The sequence below is a fragment of the Budorcas taxicolor genome, chromosome 11, assembly GCF_023091745.1.
Source record: "Budorcas taxicolor isolate Tak-1 chromosome 11, Takin1.1, whole genome shotgun sequence".
NCBI classification, from domain to species: domain Eukaryota; kingdom Metazoa; phylum Chordata; class Mammalia; order Artiodactyla; family Bovidae; genus Budorcas; species Budorcas taxicolor.
This window is the reverse complement of record NC_068920.1, coordinates 163,256,654-163,277,560: the sequence shown is the minus strand read 5'-3', so window position 1 is coordinate 163,277,560 and position 20,907 is coordinate 163,256,654. Positions and strand designations below refer to the sequence as shown.

At 63.4% G+C, this 20,907-nt stretch overlaps 1 protein-coding gene, 1 long non-coding RNA gene and 2 other non-coding genes across 6 annotated transcripts; 3 read left to right on the top strand and 1 right to left on the bottom strand.

Annotated features, from left to right (window-relative positions):
* The first annotated feature begins 5,956 nt into the window (after nucleotides 1–5,956).
* On the top strand, nucleotides 5,957–9,762 carry LOC128056111 (uncharacterized). 3 transcript variants are annotated; one of them, XR_008200148.1, is made up of 5 exons: nucleotides 5,957–6,129; nucleotides 7,268–7,424; nucleotides 7,662–7,726; nucleotides 8,851–9,089; nucleotides 9,181–9,762. It is a non-coding gene; the product is annotated as an uncharacterized LOC128056111 (long non-coding RNA). The 3 variants fall into 3 exon arrangements; XR_008200149.1 differs by lacking the exon at nucleotides 5,957–6,129 and adding an exon at nucleotides 6,587–6,927; XR_008200147.1 differs by lacking the exon at nucleotides 7,268–7,424.
* On the top strand, nucleotides 6,621–6,752 carry LOC128057098 (small nucleolar RNA SNORA17). Its single transcript, XR_008200279.1, has one exon. It is a non-coding gene; the product is annotated as a small nucleolar RNA SNORA17 (small nucleolar RNA).
* On the top strand, nucleotides 7,774–7,907 carry LOC128057093 (small nucleolar RNA SNORA43). Its single transcript, XR_008200275.1, has one exon. It is a non-coding gene; the product is annotated as a small nucleolar RNA SNORA43 (small nucleolar RNA).
* A 1,151-nt stretch (nucleotides 9,763–10,913) lies between the features above and the next one.
* On the bottom strand, nucleotides 10,914–18,674 carry DIPK1B (divergent protein kinase domain 1B). The gene is made up of 5 exons (XM_052648793.1): nucleotides 18,612–18,674; nucleotides 14,915–15,049; nucleotides 12,518–12,625; nucleotides 12,248–12,424; nucleotides 10,914–11,726 (listed from the first exon to the last, which is right to left on the bottom strand). Exons 1-5 carry the CDS (start codon nucleotides 18,672–18,674, stop codon nucleotides 10,914–10,916), a joined length of 1,296 nt encoding a protein of 431 aa, XP_052504753.1.
* Nucleotides 18,675–20,907: the final 2,233 nt, after the last annotated feature.

Below are 20,907 nucleotides of genomic sequence, written 5' to 3'. Positions count from 1 at the left end.
AGTGATTCTGACCGTCCCAGCGCACTGCTGGCCTTGGTCCCTGGGAGCTGAGTGAGCTTGACCTGAGACCACTGCTCATCTATAAAGTGGGTGAAATCACGGAGTTCCCAGAGGGCCCCCTGATGACAGTAAGTGCCCCAATACACCCTCATCTGGGTGGTGGGCCTCCGCCGGCCCCCACCTACACCAGCCTGGGCTGCATACAACTTCTGCCTGGGGTCCTATGAGAGAGACAAATGGGGTGGTGGGAAGGGTGGAGAAGGAAGAGGAGGGGCCCCAGACCTTCTCCCTGCCCCGACCCGGTGTCTGTTGCCCCTTGCGGGTCCCCCTAACCCAGCCATGCCCTGAGCTGGACCCTGGGATGGAGTCTGGTGACCAGCAAAGCTGGACGGGGTAGATTCAGTGACCCTCGGGTCCCCAGATGTCCAACCCAGCCAGCCCACTGTGCTGCAGCCCACCCATCCGGGAGTATGGGCGCAGGGCCCAGGGAACTTGGGCCGGGGGAGGGTGGGGGATGGTAGAGGGGAGCGGTGATCACAGAGCGGTTGGCAAGCGTCAGGACACACGACCAGAGGCGCATGCGCGCTGTGGGCGGGGTCACGTGCCCGCACCCTCCGCATCCTGGGGTCTTCCGCGCGCTCTTGGCCGTGATCGTGAGGCCCGGCTGACAAGCAGGAGGGAGGCCAGTATGACCCCGAGCGGGTGCCCACCACACCCGTCCAGAGGAGAGAGCCTGGGCGCGTCCTCGCGGAGCTGGGCTGATGCAGGTCCCCGTCCAACCCGCCATGAGGCCCCGGCCCGGGAGGTGGGCAGAGTCTAGAAGGACAGGATTGGTTCCCACTGCCCCAGCCGGCCTCACCCCTCCCCCAGCCGGCCTCACCCCTCCCCCAGCCGGCTTCACCCCTCCCCCAGCCGGCCTCACCCCTCCCCGGGGGTTTGCTCTGGGATGAGAGCGCCTCAGGTTCTGGAGGACCCCTGCGCATCCCTCCCATGGGGGCCGATTCCTCTGGGCGTCCCCAGGGCGCAGGTGCACGTGTGCACACACACGCTCACACTCACTGACTGTCCTGCTGGAGGTCAGAGGGGTGTGCACATGAGGGCAGGGGAGAGGGGTGAGGAGGAGGTTGGGGACAGAGATAGTGACCCCCAGCAACATGCCCGGCCCATAGCATGGGAAGGGGGTCGCCAGGGTGGCCCCTGGGCCATCCCTAGAGAGGCCTGGGGAAGACAGGGTCTGGGGTCCTGTGTCCACCACTCTGGGCCCCGGGAACTAGGATGAGGCTCCTCCCCAGCATGGAGGGGCTACAGGAGAGGAGGCCTCAGCTTACTCCCCTGTAGAGGGGGTGCTTAGACGGGGTGGTCCCGGAGGCCCCATAAGATTGCAGGAGAGTCTCTTGGCCTTGCTCCCCCATCCATGACCCACTGTGCTCCGAGTCCTTGGAAAAAGCTTTCTGCTCCCTGAGGTCCTTCTGAGCAGGGGGCAGCCTGGGGACGTAGGGGACTGGGGACCTGGGCGGGGCAGAAGGGGGCAGGGACTGGACCACCCATCGGGGACCAGTGACAAGACCCTCCTTGCTGGCCTCTGGGGGTCCTCATTTGGACCCCTGGTTGGGGTGAGGAGGCCTCCGGAGTGACCTGGGCACGGGGACAGTGGAGGGGGGAGGCGGCGAGGGAGGCGCTGGGGTCCCTCTCGCCCAGGAGTGGGCAGGCTCTGCTCCTTCGGGGGTGGGCCCTGGTGGAACCACTGCCTTGCTGAGTTGCTGCCATGCCCTGCCAGCCTCCTCTGTCCATGGGGCTTTTCTGGTAAGAGTATTGAGGGGCGGCCTTTTCCCTTCTCTAGGGGATCTTCCCAGTGTGTGTCCTGCATCGCAAGCGGATTCTTTACTCGTTGAGTGATCGGGGAACCTGGACCCCAAACAAGGGATTTGGTCTCTGCTTTTCCTACCTGGGGCTGCAGTGCTGGAGATGACCACGAGGGGGTGGGCAGTGCCCACTCTGCTCCGTGGAGGATAGCCCAGGGTCATTCTGGGTGTCCCCCTGCCTCTGACTCAACAGGCACCTTTTATTGTTAGCCTCCAGGCCCACAGTGTCAGCTGCTCAGAGGCGGGAGGGGGCTCTGAGACCCTCTGTTGATGGTTCAGCTACTGCCTCCCCAGCACGAAGAACAGGGGCCATGTCGGGCCTGGGGGTGGTGCTGACATGACAGATGGTTCCTGCCCTGCAGGAGCTCGCCGCCTGGAGGGGCAGGTGGACGAGAGCAGGTGAGCAAGTCCACGTGAGAGAAGAGCACGCGCTCCAGGGAACTGAGTCAGGGTCCTGGGGGTGGGCCGGGAGCCCTGGGGGTCTACAAGGCTCCACGGGACACCGGTGCCATGACCAGAAAGACAGGGGTGGCCAGCCCTACATGCTCAGAGCAGTGAGCTGGGGTCAGAGGTGCGGCCAGCCCTGCACGCTCGGAGCAGTGAGGTGGGGGCGGCGGAGGGGTGGGGGGGCGGCTGAGGGGTGGGGGGGCGGGTGGTCAGAGACTCGGAGGAGGAAGAGATTTTGGCCAGAGGACAGGTGAGGCGGGAGCCGGGGTGGCCGGAGGTGGAGGGGGAGGGGAGGAGGGGGGAGGGCAGACCTGGGCCTGGACAGATGTCCTGGGGTCTGTGCCCTGTGATGGCGTTCCCCTCACTTCCAAGAGCAAGGGGCTTCCCCCGTGGCTCAGTGGTAAGGAATCCTCCTGCAACGCAGGAGCCACAGGAGACAGGAGTTTGATCCCTGGGTCGGGAAGATCCCCTGGAGGAGGGCATGGCAACCCACTCCGGTATTCTTGCCTGGAGAATCCCGTGGACAGAGGAGCCTGGTGGGCTACAGTCCATGGAATCGCAAAGAGGTGGACACGACTGAAGCGACTTAGCACGCACACGCATGAGGGCAAACCCTGACCCTCGCACAGCGTCTGTGACCAGGATGCAGGCTCCGCTCAGACGGGGACCTCTGCCCCGAGGCTGCCCAGGAGGCTGGGCTGTGGTCCCAGCTGAGGCTCCATCAGGGCGGGACTGTCTTTGAGGTCATTGGTGGATTCCGTTTGGACGGGGGTTCAGGTCTTTCCTGTCTGTGGGCTGGGACCCAATGTCAGTTCTTTGTACTGGAGCCTCGGGGTACCTCATAACCTCTGATCCTGCCTCTCTAGAACACTGCATCTGAGACAGGGAGACAGAGACAGGAGAGAGGAACCCAGGAGGAGGGACCAGGCGGAGTCACAGACTTTGCATCGGTGAGTCTTGGAAATGACCGCATACCGCTTTTGCCTGATTCTGTTCATTTGAACCCAGTCCCAAAGCCCCTCCACCCTCAGGGAGGAGGCACACAGGATGTGGGCCTGGAGGCGGGGATGCTGGGGGCTGTCATGGGGCTCGCCATCCACAGGCAGAGGGGGGACAGGGCAGGAGGACCTTACCCACTCACCACTCACCTGTGGAGTGAAGACTGAAGCTCAAGGAGAAGCAAGGGGCAGCGGATGAGATGGTTACCTAGCATCACGGACTCAGTGGACATGGACTCTGGGAGATAGTAGAGGGCAGAGGAGCCTGGCACGCTGCAGTCCGTGGGGTCAGAAAGATCAGACGCAACTCAGTGACTGAACAACCACTGCAAGGAGAGTAAATGTAAGAGAATCGATTCCAAAGGAATGAAGAACTAAAGACCAGAGCCTTCCCACTCTAGCAGGCAGTGCCCCATTCTCACCCCGCCCACCCCTCGTGTGCCCTGAGCCATGGTGGGGGAGGGGGATTCCAGGGCATGTGCGTTTCTGGAACCCGGTTCCCCCTGGTGGGCATCGGCCAGTCCATCCCCTTCCTCTTATGAATTTTCCGGGGCCCCCGAAACCTGTAACTATTGAGTCCCTTTCTGATTTTTCTCTCCCATCGCTGTGCTGAAGGGAACATGTGAGTCCATAAATCTTTGTTTAGCTCAGACCCCCAGAAGGAAGATTCCTGGTCTAATGCAAACATGATGTTAACAGTGGTCACACTTTCCAAACTCTGAGGTCTTCTCGGCCACTCTGAGCCTTGTTTGGGAAAGCAGCAGTCCACATGCTGGGGCTGAAGCCCCGAGGAGGACAGCCGAGAGGTTCGGCCAGCAGGGAAGGCGACCGAAGGCCGGAGACTGCTGCTGCCGCCACCCACCCCAGGGCTCGGCCTCCTGGTGCCAGTGGCCCCCCCAGGAGCTGTTCAGGAAGGTGATCCCCTCCCACTGCCTGGGCCCCAGGAGGGCAAGGAGCACCCGGCCACCACCGTCCGCGCCACTGCTGCCCAGTTCAGCGGCGTGGCCCACCGCGTCATCACCACCTGCCTCGGGGACTGGAGCGTGTTGGCCCGCCACAGGGCCAGGGTGTTGGAACACTGGATCCCCGGGCCCAGGGCACCTGCGAGAGGGCCCAGGAACCCCTGTCCAGTTCTGGAAGCTTCCTGTCCTTGGAGAATTGGGTCTGCAGCTTGCCAGCTGGTCACTGTGGCTGTTGGGTGGGTAGGAGGGGAGGGGTCCTTCTGTCCCAAAGCCAGCTCAGCCTGCCCCCACGAAACCAGGCCCTACCACTCACTATGGGCTTCAAGGAGAGGGCACCCCATCTGCCCAGGAACGTGGTGTGGCTGGAACGCTCTCGGTTAAGTGGCCCAAGGGGCTGCCCTGGGAGGCAGGTCGGGACTCCCCACTCTGGCCCCAATCACAGAGAATCCTGTTAGTAACACTTTTCACAGTGGTGTAGCCCAAACAGGCTGTAACCTGTGAGCTTGTGAGGCATCTCAGGAAAATGGAGCCATGGTGGGTCCTCCTTGACACCACCTCAAGGCTTCCCCAGCGCCCCCAGGCAGCCCCCATCCCAAGTCAGAGCCGACACCTAGGTGACCCCTCCTGAGCGGGGCTTGACGAAGGTCTCTGCACTGTAGGAGAGGTGAAGAAGGCTTTCGCAAGACCTCAGACCCACCCTGGGGGCAGGGGCTCCAGGGGGCTATAGCAGAGGAGCAGCACAGCCAAGCCTCCCAGAAGGCGGAGGCCCTTCTGCAGGGAACAAAGAGCTGGCCCCAGGTTAGGGGCGCTCGTGGGCTGGGGCAGTCACTACGGCAGGCGTTAGTTATCAAGTGCCTCTGGGCTTCGAGCTTCCCTAGTGGCTCAGATGGTAAAGAATCTGCCTGCAAGGCAGGAGACCAGGTTCGATCCCTGGGTCAGGAAGACCCCCTGGAGGACACGCACACTGGGCCTTGCCTGGTTCTAAGTGCTTTTGTTGTTGCTCAGCCATGTCCGACTCTTTTCAACCCCATGGACTGCAGCACGCCAGGCCTCCCTGTCCATCACCTCCTGGAGGTTGCTCAAACTCGTGTCCATTGAGTCGGTGATGCCATCCAACCATATCATCCTCTGTTGTCCCCTTCTCCTGCCCTCAATCTTTCCCAGCATCGGGGTCCTTGCAGTCCAAGGGGCTTTCAAGAGTCTTCTCCAATACCGCAGTTCACAAGCATTAATTCTTGGGCGCTCAGCTTTCTTTATGGTCCAACTCTCACATCCATACGTGACTACTGGAAAAACCATAGCTTTGACTGGACGGACCTTTGTCTCTGCTTTTTAATACGCTGTCTAGGTCACTCATAGCTTTTCTTCCAAGGAGCAAGCGTCCAAGTGTTTTGCAGAAGCTAGCTCGAGCTGTCCCGCCCCCCAAGGAAGGCAGGTCCCACCCCACCGTCGGAGGCGCGGGGGCCGCGCGAGGATCGCCCCACCCAGGGCGCTGCTGGCCGGAGGACGCGACAGGGGAGCTCCGCGAGGGCCGCGGGCGCCACGCAGGCGGTGCGGCCGGGAGGGTCCGCTAGATGGCGCCGCGGCGCGGGCGAACTCGGGGCGGGCGCGGGCTGGGCCTCGCGGGCCGCCGTCCGCGCTATAAAAGGCGCGGCGCGCGCTCGCGCGTCCTTTCTGGGCGGCGGGGATGGAGAGGGCGGGGGCGGCCCGTTACGGCCTCTGGATGGGAGGCCGAGCGCCGCCTGCCCCGGGGCCCGCCTGCGGCCGAGCCCCGCGCCCGGCGTCTCCGCCCGGGGTGCTCTCCGCAGTTTCCTGGCTTGGAAGCCTCGGGGACGTGGCGAGGCAGCGGTGGCTTAACGGGTGAGTTGGGACATTAGGGGCACGTGCCGCGGCACCCCCACCCCCGCCCAGCCAACTTTCCGGCTCGTTGCGGTGGGAGTCGAAGCGCAGGAGTTTTTAGCGTCTGGTTTTGTCTTTAAACGTACTGATCGCCTCTCTGTGCTGGGCCCTGTCTCAAAGCTAGGCGGTCTGCGGGTTATCCGTGGGTGTAGCGTGGCGGGTGTGGGAGCGGGGTCCCCTGCCCGCAACATTGCGGGGGAGGGGAGCGGCATGCCTAGCGCGGCCCTTCTGTCCCCTGGGGTCTGCACGCTGTATTCTAACCTCGGTTTTCCACACAGCCCGAAATGAAGCAGGGAGTCAACCGGAAGGTACCTGGTTTGGGGTGCAGACAGGTGTAGGCCTGGAGGTCGAATGCAGCAAAGCCAAGCCTGGGCGGAGGGCCTCGTCGCGCGCTTCGCAAGCGCATAGGCAGTCCCGGGACTCGGACCCACGGGTGTCATGGTCTTACCCGCGCTGCCCCTAGAGGCGTTGCAGGTGTGGCTGCCGTGTCACGTCTGCGTCATGAGGTGGCAGAGAGGAAAGAGGCTCGGTCTACGCCCAGTGTTCTGGCCGGTGGACCTCTGGATGATTGATAGTCTGACACTTTGACACAGTGCCCACTGAGGGTGGGTGTGTGTTGCCAGAAGCCTGTCGTGTAAGAACGCCTTATAATTCTCTCCTGGCGCTTGGCTGGGCCCCAGGACACCCCGAGGTTGCCGTGTGAGGAGCGGCAGCAAGTGGGTGTTTGCTCTCTGGCTCAGCGACCAGCAGGAAAGATGGGTAGGTTTCAGTAAGGCTGACCTGTTTGCATTACAAAATGGTGGCACTGAAATTTCCCTTTCAAAGGTGAGCTCAAAGCCACCTAGCAACTGACATAATTGAACTTGTTTTAGGTGGATTGAAATGTTACAGGATATTCACACGAAGCTACTCTGCCTCTTAAAGGAAACTTGATGGTAGATTTTACAGCTAGAAACTCTTTAAAAGAAAAAGTTGCCAGATAGAAAGATAGTTCCAAAGACCAGCTGCAGAAGCCTATGGTGAGGCCTCTTTAAATTCCAGAGCGTTTTTTCCCTGTTGCCTTGTTAATTGTACTTTTCTGATCCATTGATTTATCCAGTGTCACTGGTAGCTCCCTGGGAGAGAAGGTGCAGAGATTTCTGAAGGGGGCGCGGGGGTCCTCCTGGATGGGCTTCCTCGGTGACTTGGTGGTAAAGGAGACCCACGGAACTTGGGTTCAGTGCCTTGGCCAGAAAGATTCCCCGGAGAAGGGAATGGTAAGCCGTTCTGGTAGTTGCTGGGAAATCCCATGGGCAGAGGAGCCTGGCTGCGCTGTGGTCCCCTGAGTTCATCAGACACCAGCCTGCTGCGGGCGTTGGCACCGGCAGACCGTGGCAGCCTCAGAGCTGACCACCAGGGGCTCCGTGCCAGCAGCCCCCTTCGTTAGTTTTAAATACCCAGTAGTAGCTTCTCTTCGCGGATTCTGGACCACCCGTCCTTGTTATTTGATACAGGAAGGACGGCGACTGTTAGCCTGTGGACGAAGGCAAGAGTGAGCAGCCTCGTGCTCCTGACCAAGGTAAGCAGCTGCTCCTTGAGGTCTCGGGGGGCGGGCACTGCCCTGCAGATGCCGGACTTGCCGGCACCACGGGTGCGGCCGCCCTGCCGCACCCGTGCCGTTGGGGCAGAGAGGAAGCGGCTATTTCTACGCTCAGTGCTCAGAACCGTGGGCACTAAGAATGGTTTGTAGCCGGACATCACCGAGCACTGCCCAAGGGAGCCCCTTGTTCCCACGTGCGCAGAAGAGAAGGCCAGGGAGGACTGAGTGAGTGGACAGGCATGCGGCAAGCTTGGGTCCGGTGGGATTGACCAGGAGAGGGCCTGCTGAAAACGATGGTTCTGTGCGGGAGGACTTTTTAGGAGTCCTTGGGCACCTGTGACGTGCCTCCCTGCCTGAGGGCTGCTGAGCTGGTGTCGTGTGCCACCCGGCCTCCGAGTGCTTGTGCCCTGAGCACCCGGTGTAAGGAGTCCCTTGAGGGAAGGCCAGGGGGTGCAGCCGGCAGCACTGCTGCAGGAGGGCAGGGTCTGGGAGGAGTCGCTGCTTAGATTCCGTCTCATAGATCCATAAGCGCGGCTGGTCCATGGGGGGGAGAGCTGCAGGTGGGACTCTTCAGGACACGTGTCAGGACAGGTAAGTTGGGCAGGAGGCTGGCGGGTCTGACACCTTCTGGACCCTCACAGTGACGGTGGTTTGCCAGAATCTGGGTATGGGCAGTGTATGAAATCCTGGAGGGGAATCGGGTCATTAGCTGACGGGGCACCTGGGTGGCAAGTTAGGGGTGTGTCGGGGAGAGTGTGCAGCCTGCTGGAATCAGTTGTGGGGGTGCTTTTGGGGGTGTTCGAGGACCCGACAGTGAAAGCTGCCCTGGACAGAACTGGGGGGCAGGATGCAGCTGGTGACTCCCTGCTGGCAGGGGTGAGGGTCTCGTGACGGTGGAAGCCGGCTCCCCTGAGCTCAGGTGAGCCAGCCGACGCCCTGTGGTCCCCGCAGGGCAGGCGAGGGCTGTCTGCACAGTGTGTATCTGGTTGGCTTTGAGATCAAATTGGGTGTGCTGTTTTGTTTTTTTAAGAATGATCTTGAACTTGTGGCTGCTACTAGATTTTTTGCCCACATCTCGTATTCTGCGCTTGTGTTTTCTGTAGCTTCTCCACTGGAGCGGGGCCGGGGTGACGCGGACTTGCCGGAAGTCAGCGGCTGCAGCTCACAGCCGGTCCAGTCTGTCCACCTTTGAGCCTGGCGGTGGCATGTCCTTCCCCACCCTCTTGAGGACCCCCACTGGCTGAACCCCCTGGAAACTGCGTGGAATGTTCGGGGGATGAGGCTGAGGAGGCTTGTCTTTGCCTTCCGGAACCCCGCTGCTGTCCTGAGGTCTCCACCCAAGGTAAGGAGGCTTGACCGGGGAGGGGCCTCGTCCGGCTGCTCCAGCCGCCGGGAGGCGTGCCTAGTGGGTCCCCTCGGTTTCCTGTCTGCAGGTGGGAACCCCGGAGAGCAGCCCAGCAGCCATGCGCCGCCAGACCTGAGGGCGGTACAGAGCCTGGGAAAGGCATGGCCTTGGAAATTCCTCTGAAGAAGAATGTGCGGGCTTATTGCATCGTGTGTTGAAAAGCAGTAGCGGCTTGGGCTTCTCCCCCTGGTGTGGCTCAGCAGGTTTGGGGCAGCAGCTGTGTGCGTTACAGAAACTTGAACAGAGGCCACGTGGAGCTCGGAACCAGAGATGACAGCCCAGCAACAGGGTCAGGGCTGGGGGTGTCCGCCTGCAGTGGCTGCAGCCCCGCAGGCACCCCAGGGCGTGGTCCTGAAGTCCTCCAGCTGGGAGGTGCAGGATCCTCTGTGCGGGCCACCCCACAGGCCTGAGCTGTCTCTGGATTATACCCCGCCTGAGGGGAGAATGTCGATGTGGTTTGCAAATTAGTCCTGAGTGTCTCACAGCTGGAACCTTGAGACCCCTGCTTTCAGCACAGGTTGTTACGGTGAATGGAAAGATCTCCTGTCTTGGTGAAGGAGCATGTCCCCATGTTGGCACAACTATAAAGAATAAATGGATCTTGAGTAAACTGCCTTGACTTTCTCTGTTTATCAGCCAGGGCCCCACCAGGAGCTGAGAGTATGAGGGGTCAGAGTCCTGGGCGCTCTTCCTGGACAGTGACAGCTTTTTGAAATGGATGAAACCCGAAGTTCCCCTGTAATTGCGTGTGCCCCTGCTTACATCCCCATCCACGTGTGGTCCACGTCAGGGCTGGTCACAACTGAGAACCATGGGCTCCAGTCAACTCCAAGCAGCCCACTGCCAGGATGTGGGTCCAGGGGTGACTGCCCCCTCCCCTTCCCCATTCCCTGCAGTAGACTCTCCAGGCTGAGTGGGGTGGGGGTACTCAGTGGGTAAAAGTGGGAAAGCTGGCTTGAGGTCATCGCATCCTGTCCCATCACTTCATGGCAAATGGGGAAACAATGACACTCTTTTCTTGGGCTCCAAAGTTGCTGGGGACAGGGATGACGGCCATGAAATTAAGAAGAAAAGCTGTGGCAAACTTGGAGTATTAAAAGGCAAAGGAATCGCTTTGCTGACAGAGGTCCGTGTAGTCGAGGCTATGATTTTCCAGCAGACCTGTAGGGCTGTGAGCCGGACTACAAAGAAGGCTATGCTTTCAGACCAGTCAATCCTAAATGGAAAGCAGCCCTGAATATTCACTGGAAGGACTGAAGCTGAAGCTCCAATCAAGCTTCAGCCACTTGATTCGAAGAGCCAACTCGAGAAAAGACCCTGATGCTGGGAAAGATGGAAGGCGGGAGGAGAAGGGGACGACAGAGCACGCTCAGGGAGACGGTGAAGGACAGGGAAGCCCAGGGAGACGGTGAAGGACAGGGAAGCCCGGCGCGCTGCACGCAGTCCCCAAGGCCGCAGAGTTGAACACGACTTGGTGACCGAACAGTAGTTCACAGAAAAGCTTTATTTACGCAGAGTTCTCCAAAGTAACAAAACCTTGGCCTGGGCAGGTCCCAGGGCCAGCCCTTGGTGCTTGGGCTCTGAGTCCTTCCCTCTCCTGCCAGCTCCACTGTCCTGTCGGGAGCCCAGATAACCCGGGGCGGGGTGGGGGCATGGGGGGAGGTGGTGGTACAGGGGCAGGAACTGCGTGGCTGCCACGCTCTGGCGGCAGAGGGCCTCGTGTGGGAGGCGGGGAGAGGCCCGGGGCGGGGCCCGCGGCCCTCAGGTGTACTTGGTGTTGGAGATCTCTTTCCAGAGCAGGGTCTTGAGGTGGCTGAGCACCAGCGAGTGGTGGGCCTCCACCTGGCTGGCCAGCCCGCTCAGCGTGGTGCAGGTGCGCAGCTGCCTGCCCAGCTCGGCGCGCAGGCCGGCGGGGGCACCGGGCAGCAGGTAGTCCCGCAGCAGCTCGCACACCTTGGCCAGGTTGGGCTGCACCAGGTCGCCCTTGCACTGGCGCAGGAGCGTGTCGCAGGGCGCCCGGCAGTCGCGCCCGTAGGTGCAGTCTGCGCTGCGCTCGCAGTGGCGGCCCCGCAGGAAGCGGCGCACGGCGGCCTCGGGCGCCACCTGCTGCAGGTCGGCCATCCTGAAGTCGTACCTGGCGGTGTAGCCCACGTTGGCCAGCGTGGTCTCGCACATGTAGAAGGTCCCGTAGGCGCCGTGGAAGAGCTCCTCCACGAACTCCAGCAGGCCGATGGCAATCTTGGCGCGCCAGGGCCAGGCGGGCCCCAGCCACTGCTGCAGGGCCCCGTGCAGGGCGGGCGGCAGCAGCGGGCGCAGCAGGGCCGGGAGGGCGGCCGCGGGCCCCGAGCTGCGCGGGACGCCCTCCGTGACGTAGAGGTCTCCGCAGTGGCCCAGCAGCGGCGCGGCGTGCCCCTTCCCCTGCAGGGACAGCAGCAGCAGGAACTCGTTGCGCTTCAGCAGCGCCCACACCGACTTGGCCTCGGCCAGTGACACCCTGCTGTCCTTGTTGAAGTCGGCCATGAGCAGGACCTGGCCGACCAGCGCGGGCAGCGACGGGAGGTCTCCCAGATTAGCCTGAGGTTCGGGACCAGGAGAGAGGGGAGGCGGGACATGGGCGCGCAGCTGCAGGCTTGGCACCCGATGCCACGCATCGGCCCGATGGGGGAGCCCAGCCTCCAGCCCCGGGGGTGAAGCAGGCAGCAAGGCGCTGGGGAGGCCCCTCACCACTCCTGGAAAGCCCACCTGCGCTCTCCCCCCAGCGCTCGGGGAGCCCGGGGACATCCCCCATGAAGGTGGGAGCGCTGCGGGGGTCGCTCACCCCTCATCTGCCCCACCCACCCCCGGGTCCCACCTCCTCCCTGGCCTCCTCCCCACGGATGCCCTGCCCCCTGCCCCCTGCCCTCTGGCCCCGGGCGGGTTCTCATGCCTGTGCGTGCTCCCTGAGCCTCGTGCCTGTGGGGTCTGCTTGGAATTGGCGGGCTAGCCAGATACCCCCTGGCCTGTGTGGCCACCTCCATCCAGCTTGCTGCCTGCCCTGTGCACACGTCCTTGGGCGTGAACTTGACATCCCCCCGCCCCCAGGCAGGCCAACTGACCTTGAGAAAGCTGAGGGTCATCTCCCGGAACTCCTTAATAGAGGTGCCCCGAGTGGGCTTGTCAAACAGCACCAGTTCCCGCCGGGGGGCCACGTCGGCCCCGGCCTTCCAGCTCAGGCTCTCCTCCAGTCCACACTTGATGGTCACCTCCTTGCCCTGCCAGAGCCCACTGTACACCTGCCGGAAGCACAGGGCCCCGCTGTGTACACGGCCCCCTGCAGCCGCGCCACGGGCGGCAGGGCCCCGGGGGCTGAGCCCCGCCGGGCCTACCTGTTGGCCTGGCGCGGAGGAGAGGCAGGTCCTCCACTCCACCTGCTCCAGGTTGCACAGGTCCTGGCAGATGGAGCCCGAGATGATGCCCTTGCGGTACTGGTCACACTGGGGAGAGCAGGGAGACGCAGGAAGTGGCCTGGGGAAGCGAGGGCTCCATCCGAGGGCCCGCCAGCGCCTCATTCGCCAGACGCACAGGGAGGGGCTTGCAGCTCTAATCAGGTCGAGCTCTGCAGGAGCCGCTGCCCTCACCGGGCCCTTCCTGCCTTCAGACAGGGCCTTGCAGCCCCCTGAGTCCTGCGGGTGTGGGCTGAGCTGAGCCGGAAGGTGAGGCCCTTCCCAGGGCGGTCCCTAGGTGGGGGGACGGGGGGACCTGTGGCATCTGGAGCAAGCGTGGGGTGAATTCCTGGGTGTGCATCACTGTTGCCATGGTGCCCAGGCCCTTGGTGGAGCAGGCCTGCAGGAAGGGAGCGTGCCGGGGGCGGGGAGGCAGGGCCTCCTGAACGCTGAGGCCCTGGACTCACCTACGGGACCGGGGAGGAGGCTTCTGTGCTGCGGCTTCAAAGCCTGACACCCGTTCATCAGGACAGAAAAGGGGAGCCCCTCCACTGCACGGGTCCGCTCTGACCCCCTCAGACCCCCCCGGAGCTGCAAGGCCCTTCGTTGGGGGGGTCTGCCAGTGCAGGCAGCCAGGCTGGGCCAGGGTCAGGGCCTGCCGGCCACGCTGCCCACCAGGGTGGGGAGGGGCTTCCACCGAAGCTGAGGTGGGCAGTGTGGCCATCAGCCTCAGGTGGGGCAAGACCCCTCCCCTCCCAGCCTGTCTCCTGTCTACAAACCCGGCTGAGGTGGGGACCCGGCTGAGCACCCTGGGGTCCATGGGTACCTGGTCCGTGACCCCAGTCCTGCCTTCCCCCCAACACACACACCCTGGGTGACCTTGGACAAGCTGTGGAATCTCTCGGAGACAGCTGATACCCCCATGAGGTGGCCAGGTCTTCTCGGGAAAGGAGGGGCTATCCCCGCGGCCCAGCAGCCGGGGAGACCACTCTGGGAAGACGGAAGCTGCAGATCCTCTGGTTGGAAGGGGCACGTTCCTTGTCTGCTCCCCCAGGGCCCCTCAGTCCTCTGCATGTTGGGGGCGCTGCTGCAGGCACACAGGAAGTGCTCAGAAAACACCCACCAGCTCTGAGCAGCTGCTCACTGCACCCCACTGGCCAGACCCCATCTCATGTGTCCTCCCAGGTCTCACTGCCCCAAGAGACCTCTCCACCCACCCGGACAGCCCGGGACCTCGCCTGGTGCAAGGGGCCCCCAAGCAGTACCCCTCCCGGCCCCTGCCCAGAGGCCAGGCTCCCTCTACACACACACCTGCCCCTGCGCATCCCCAGCCCACCAGGCTGGGGGCAGAGCTGTGTGCCTGGCGCCCAGCTCGGGTCTGAACCCTGGAGGGCCCCAACAAGCATTTCTGGAAGAAACAAGGCCTTTTCCCCCGGGCTGGGTGCCACACCCTTGTGCCCATGTTGGCCTGCCCCCAGCCAATGGTCTATGATCGCTGGGCCCTTCACAAGTCCTGTCACGTGGGCTCTGGACCCCTCCACCACCACCTCTGGACTGTCCCGAGTTTGGCCCCCATGGGGCCTTGGGCAGAGCAGGCCTGCTGAGCCCTTCCACCGTGCCACACAGCCCCCCAGGAAGAGCACCCTTCACCCTGCAAAGGAGCAGAGAGTCCAGGCCCCCACCAGGAGACAGGTTCAAGGCCAGGCGTCTCCCACTGCCCCCACTTCACGACCCCAGGAGCTCCGCTGGGGCGGGTGCCCCCAGGCATGGATGCCTCAGGCCCCGTTAGCCGGAGGAGGGCTCACCCCTGCCCGGGGAGGCTGGCGGAGTCAGGGCCCCTTCGGCTGGTGTCACCTCCCGCTCCACCAGTCACAGGGCATCCTTCAGCAGGAGCCGTGAGCCAGTGGAGCAGTGCTCGTGGGCACACACGCACTCCCGTGGACAAGCACACACAGGTTCACGAGCACCCTCACACACATGTGCGCAGCTCTCCTCTACCTGCCGTAGTGGCGACTTAGCGCGCCTCCACCCCCAGGCCCCGAAGACCACGCCCTGCAGCCTCCTCTGCTGGATCCCCGGCCCCCCGCCCGGACACGTCTACAGCTGGCCCTGTCCGCCCATCTGTCTGTCCACCCTAAGCCACGCCCCTGTGCTCCATGGGGCACCCCTTCCTCCCGGGCCCCCGCCCACGGCCTGCATGGATAGCCCCGCAGGACGCAGCCGGACCCTCCCTAGAATCCACTGGGCGGGTGGGCCTCAAGCCCCGTTTCTAGGCTGCCCACCGTAGGAGCGCTGGCTGGGGGCGGCCGGAGCGCACAGACGGCCCCGGGCGACACTTACGATGACCACTCTGCAGACGTGGCCGCGGCAGAGCTCCGCGTAGGACGAGTAGTGCACGTAGGCCAGCCAGCTGCCTGCGAGGACGCCCAGCCACACGAGGAAGACATACTTGACCCTCAGGCCTGGGAGCCGGCCCTGCGGGGGAGGGGGCGTGAAGTACAGCATTCTAGGTGCGCGGACCTCGCCTCCTAGACCCCAGCCCCCCAGCCCCGCCTCCTAGACCCCAGCCCCCCGCAAGCCCCGCCTCCTAGACCCCAGCCCCCCCAGCCCCGCCTCCTAGACCCCAGCCCCCCCAGCCCCGCCTCCTAGACCCCAGCCCCCCGCAAGCCCCGCCTCCTAGACCCCAGCCCCGCCTCCTAGACCCCAGCCCCCCCCCAGCCCCGCCGCCTAGACCCCAGCCCCCTAAGCCCCGCCCCGGTCAGTGTCTCCGTCCCACTCCGCGCACCCACTCTGGTGCAAGGCAGGGGCCCGGTGTCTCCCAGACCTTGAAATCTCACAGGCAGGGAAAAATAAATTCCAAATGAGGAGGATTTAGGGTAGACAACTCTATTTTGCTGAATAAAGAGATTTGGAACAATTTTTTCCTCCTGTCATGCCCTCATTTCATAATGACGTAACCTCTGTACAAGGTCAGGCTGGAAAGGCACACCCCCCACCCCAGGCCCCTCACGCTGGGTCGGCACCCTGCACAAGGTTCCTCCCACTGGGGAAGACTTCAGGCTGGACCAAGGCCAGCAGGGAGCATAGGGCTTGGAGGCGCAGTCACCCTGTGAGCTTTTAAGGAACCCAGCCTCGCACACCCCCCCTCACACCAGCCAAAGGGTAGACACAACCCGCGGACCCACTGAGGAGGGAGCGGGCAAGCCAGATATGGCCCATTCACACGCGAAAACGGTGTTCAGCCATGAAAAGGCAAAGAACTCCGACCCAGGCTACGGCATGGATGACCCAGCAGGACATCATGTCCAGTGAAATGAGCCAGACACAAGAGAGATCCTGTGTGACTCCACCCAGGCAACAACCTGGAGGACTCAGATCCACAGACACAGGAAGGGTGGGGACAACGGGGAGCGGTGGGGAGAAAGGGGGGCCTGCCCAGCATGGCGAGTGAGTGTTTGAAGGAGACAGAGCTTGAGTGCTTGAGTTTGGGAAGATGAAACGAGTTCTAGAGATGGATGGTGGTGGTGGCTCAACAACGGGGATGTGTTTAATGCCCTTGAACGGTGCACTTAAAAAATGGTTAAGATGCTGAATTCACACGATGTGTAATTTACCATAATAGAGAAGAGATAACTAAGATACTCAGCCCCTGGCCCCGCTGCCAGAGGCTCCATCCCAGGAGCGTGGGGTGGGCCAGGAACTGCTTCTCTGGAGAGCAGCTCTCCCAGGCTGATGAGCGGAATCACAGGGTGGGGGGGACCCAGAGCCCTGCAGGAACTGGGGGGCACTGTCTCCCATCCAGCCCCCAAGCCAGGATTGCAAGAGCATCAGCTTCCTTCCCCACCCCCATCCTGGCAAATCACGGCCTCAATGGCTGCTGCCCAGCAGCAGTCAGCTGATGGGCCAGAGCTACCAGGCGCTGCTCCGTGGAAGAGCTCAGACACCCTGACTGGGGCAGCTGAGCCTCAGAGAAGAGGGCCCGGGAGAGCAAGGGGCTTCAGACCAGCCTGCTCTGGAGCAGAGCCTCTACCAGCACTGGTCACACATCCCGATACCCCTGGGTCAGTGGGGTGGCTCCAGTCCTGGTCAGCCCTGGGCTTCTCATCGGAGGCTGGGGCCCAGAAATGGGGCCGGTGGCTCTCCCCTGAGGACGAGGCAAGGCCTCCAGGCTCAGGTCAGGCAGCTGCGCTAGTTTTTACAGTTCCTCCAGGAGAGGCAGGGTCTTCCCCTCCTGCTCCTCTGGCCGAATCCCTCGGCCGGCCGCCCCGGGAGGCGCAGCAGAAGGCGCGGCTGGGAGCCGCGGAGGCCCAGGGTGGCCCTGGCCAGAGTCGCAGGGCTGGGTCGCAGGCCCACTGGTCCTGCCACCACATCTGCTTCCGCCAGTTTTGTTCAAAGGGAAAAGCAGGAAAGCAGGCCAGCGGGTGGGGGGCCAGGGAGCCAGGGGCGCGGCTGGGGGCAGGGTGAGGCCAGAGGACTGCCAACCGCCCTGGGGAGACAGGCGGGACGAGGGCGGGCTGTCGCCTGCACTGGCCCCAGGGGCTGACCTGGGCCAGACCCAGGTTTGCGGCCGGACCGCAGGGCCCACCTCGGACACGGCCCACGCTCCCGCCAGAGTCCCTCCACCTCCGGCCTTCCCTTGGCGGCCCCGCTCCATGGACACCGTCCCCAGCGCTGAGCTCTGAGCGACCCCCAGGCCCTGATCATCGCAGGCAGGCACTTCCTCCGAGGGGAGTCCCTGCCCCTACCCCCTGCCCTGCCTTGCCCCTGTGGCATCCTGACGCCCAAGGGTGAGCATGCCCCCAGGACAGGGGGAGCTCACTCAGTGCACCCTAGTCGGTGGCTCCCCGCACCCCCCAGACTGCCCAGCTCCTAGTGGAGAACTTGGGGGGTCCCTCGGGGGACACAGACAGCATGATGACCAGCAGCCTCGGGGCCAGGGGCCCACGTACACCGTGGCCTCCACCCCTCACCACCAACACAGGAGTGTGTTTCACATGTGGTAAACTGAGGCTCAGGGTGTCTCCTCTCATTAAGGAGGCGGGTGTCTGGGAACCAACCCAAGCCACTGGGAGCCCATCACCTCTCCTGTCCAGGCTCCTCTGCCGTTCCCAGGCTGAGCTCAGAGGCCTGACACCCCCAGTCCAAGACCCGCCACACTGGCCTGGTTGGTCAAGGCCTTTCCCTCAGGATGGGGCCGCTGCACCCCCACCTCCCAGTGTGGGGGAGGCCACAGACCCTCAGCTCCCACCCGACCCAGAGATGAGTGGAGACCACTACCCCCCCAAGACCTCTGGAGGGCAGGAGGGCTTCTGGCGCACACCACTGCGTGCCTTACCTGGCTCCCACCCTTCTCCCCAGAGGGGACCCCAGGGAGGTACAGGCGAGTCTGACCAGGGCTGTCTCCTTCTGCCCAGGGCCTGGGGTCGTGAAGGTGGCAGGTTTGGCCTGAATAATTTGAGGCTCGCATTCAGCCCGGCTCAGACCACCCCAAGCAGCCATGACAGGGATCACGGTAGCCGGCCCCCAGAGCAGCCTGGGCCTCCCCTGCAGATAGCAGGGTCCCGAGAGGGCCGGGGATCTGTCCAAGGTCACTGTGGGGAGGGCACACTCCTCTTCTCGGGCTGGCTGGGGGATGACCCAGGGGGAGGGTACGCCCTTCCTAGGGTGCTTCTACGGGTCCCAAGTTTTCCATCACAGAAAGACAAACCTGGTCTCCTAAGTAGAGGAAAGCGGGGCGGACCTGGTGTGGCTTCGGGGCCTGCGGGAGCAGTTCCGGCCCGCGGCGGAGCGGGGGCCTTCTGCAGCCCCAGAGGCACTGGGGCCAACCCCGCAGCATCCGCTCACCCGATCGGCAACCTCCACCCCGGGCCCCGCCTGCCCCCGGTCCCCCAGGGACCACGCACCCGGGCCCTCAGCGACCTTGAGTCCGGAATCCGCCCAGGGTCTCCGGGCTGGACGCCGCGCGACCCCGCCGCGGCCCGGGCCCCAGGGCGGGAGGGGTGGGGGCGGGAGCCGGCCCGGCCGGGGGCGCGCCTACCTGCAGGCCCTTGGAGAAGGGGCAGAAGAGTACCAGGTGCGCCAGGCGCCGCAGCCGCCGCATGGTGGGCGCGGGCCGTGCGCGGGCCCGGCTCGCCTCCGCTCGGCCTCAGCCCCGCGGGCCGGCCCGCCCGCATCGGCCGCCGCGCCTCCTCCCCGCCCCGCGTCCGCGCCGGAGCGCTCGCCGCTGACGGCCCGGCGGGTGCGCGGGGAGGGGGCGCGGCGGGGGCGCGCGGCGGGGGGAGGCGGGGAGCCAAGGCGCGCGAGGGCGCGTGGCCGCGCGGCGGGGAGGGAGGCAGGGGCGGGGGCGGCGCCCGCGGCCCCGCCTCCGCCCCGCCGCCCCCCGCCGCCCCCCGCCGCGCCCCGGAGGGAAGGGGGAGGGCGCCGAGGCCCCGCCCCCCCGCGCCCCCGGCCCGCCCCCGGCGGCGCAGACAAGCCCCTGCGTGCAAGACCCGTCGCCCGCAAGGCCGCCACGGGAGGGGACTGCACGGTGGGGGCCGTCACGCGCCCCTCGGTGGAGGAGAGGCGGGTGATGGAGCCGGGCAGCCTGCGGAGGTCCCCCGGGGCAGGGGCGGACGCGCGGGGCGCGGGAGGCGCCGGGGCCCGGAACAGTCGTGGGAGACCCCTAGTGGGGTCCCGCGCCGACCACAGGGCCTGGAGGGGCGGTGGATACTGCGGCAGCATTGGCCTCTTTCTCCCGCTTTTTAAAGACAGTAAAACGCACTGTTGCACCGTGCGGCTGTGCCGGTGTTTGCACAGACAGCCCGTGGGCACCCCCACTTGCAGGCTGCAGAGAAGTTCGGGCCTCGCTTTCTTCCAGGCTCCCCCGCGCCGGGCCCAGTCCTGGGGAGCTCCGGCTCGTCCCCTGCAAGACACAAAAATTGAAAAAAGCGGCCGCAGCCTCCAGGTCTGGCTTCTGTCCCTGGGCAGAGGCCTGGACGCTCAGCACCTCTCTTTGCCAGCGTGGGCACCAGGCACCAACTCGATTAGCCGGTCAGTCATCTCTTGAAGGCCCCCGGAGTTGGTCCTGGCTTGGGACATCAGGAGCAGAGCCGCCGTCAAGTCAGAACTCAAGGTTCTGTGTGAAGGACATTCCCTTTCCCTGAGGTGATACAGGCTGGGGATGCCGTGGTAGGCATAGGCACCCTGCATGTGGGAGTTCTGGTCGCTCCACTTTCCCATCGGCACTTGGTTTCGACCCTTTTAAAATTCTAGCCTTTCTACGGGGAGCCTGTAAGTGCAGTTTCTTTGTGGGTATTTGCGTTTCCCCAAAGGCTACTGACGTTGGCTATTTCTTACATACTTAGTTGCAACCTGTATGTATTCTTTGGCAAAGCATCTATGCAAACTTTTTGCCCAACTTTTTTTTTTTTTCTTTTTGGTTATTGTTTGTTTCTTTGTTGAGTTTTTTCTCTAGTTGCAGCCGGTGGGGGTGACTCTTCATTGCCGGGCGCAGGATTCTCATCACAGCAGCTTCTCTTGCTGCAAAGCGTGCTCTAGGTGGACGGGCTTCAGTAGCTGTGGCTGGAGGGTTCGAGCGCAGGCTCAGAAGTTGTGGCTCACAGTCTGACTTGCCCTGAGGCAAGTGGAATCTTCCCGGACCAGGGATGAAACCAGTGTCCGCTGCATCGACAGGCATACTGGCATCCACTGAGCTACCAGGGAAGTCCTGCTGCTGCTGCTGCTAAGTCGCTTCAGTCGTGTCGGACTCTGTGCGACCCTGTAGACGGCAGCCCACCAGGCTCCCCCGTCCCCCGGATCTACACGTTCTTAATTTGGATGAGGTCCAGTTTGTCCATTTTCCCCTTGTATTCGTCTGTGCCTGTCAAATCTAAGAAGTCTTTGCCTAACTCAACCCAGGGTCACAAAGATTTTCTTCTGTTTTCTTCTAGGAGTTTTATAGTGTTAGGTTTCGCGTTTGGGTCAGTGATTCAGTGGAGCTCATTTTGGTACACAGCTTCGCAGGTGGCGCTAGTGGTAAAGAATCTGCTTGCCAAAGTAGGAGATGCAAGAGGTGTGTGTTCGATCCCCGGGTCAGGAAGATCCCCGGAGGAGAGCATGGCAACCCACTCCAGTATTCTTGGTTGGAGGATTCCACAGACAGAGGAGCCTGGTGGGCTGCAGTCCATAAGGTCGCACAGAGTTGGGCACGACTGAAGAGACTCAGCACATGGATCAAGGCAGTGTTTTGGCTTGGGGTTTGGGGGTTTCTACACATGGATATCCAATTGTTCTAGTACTTCTGTTGAAAAGATGAGCCCTGCAATGGTTTTTGTAGCGGACTGTCTGCGGAGACA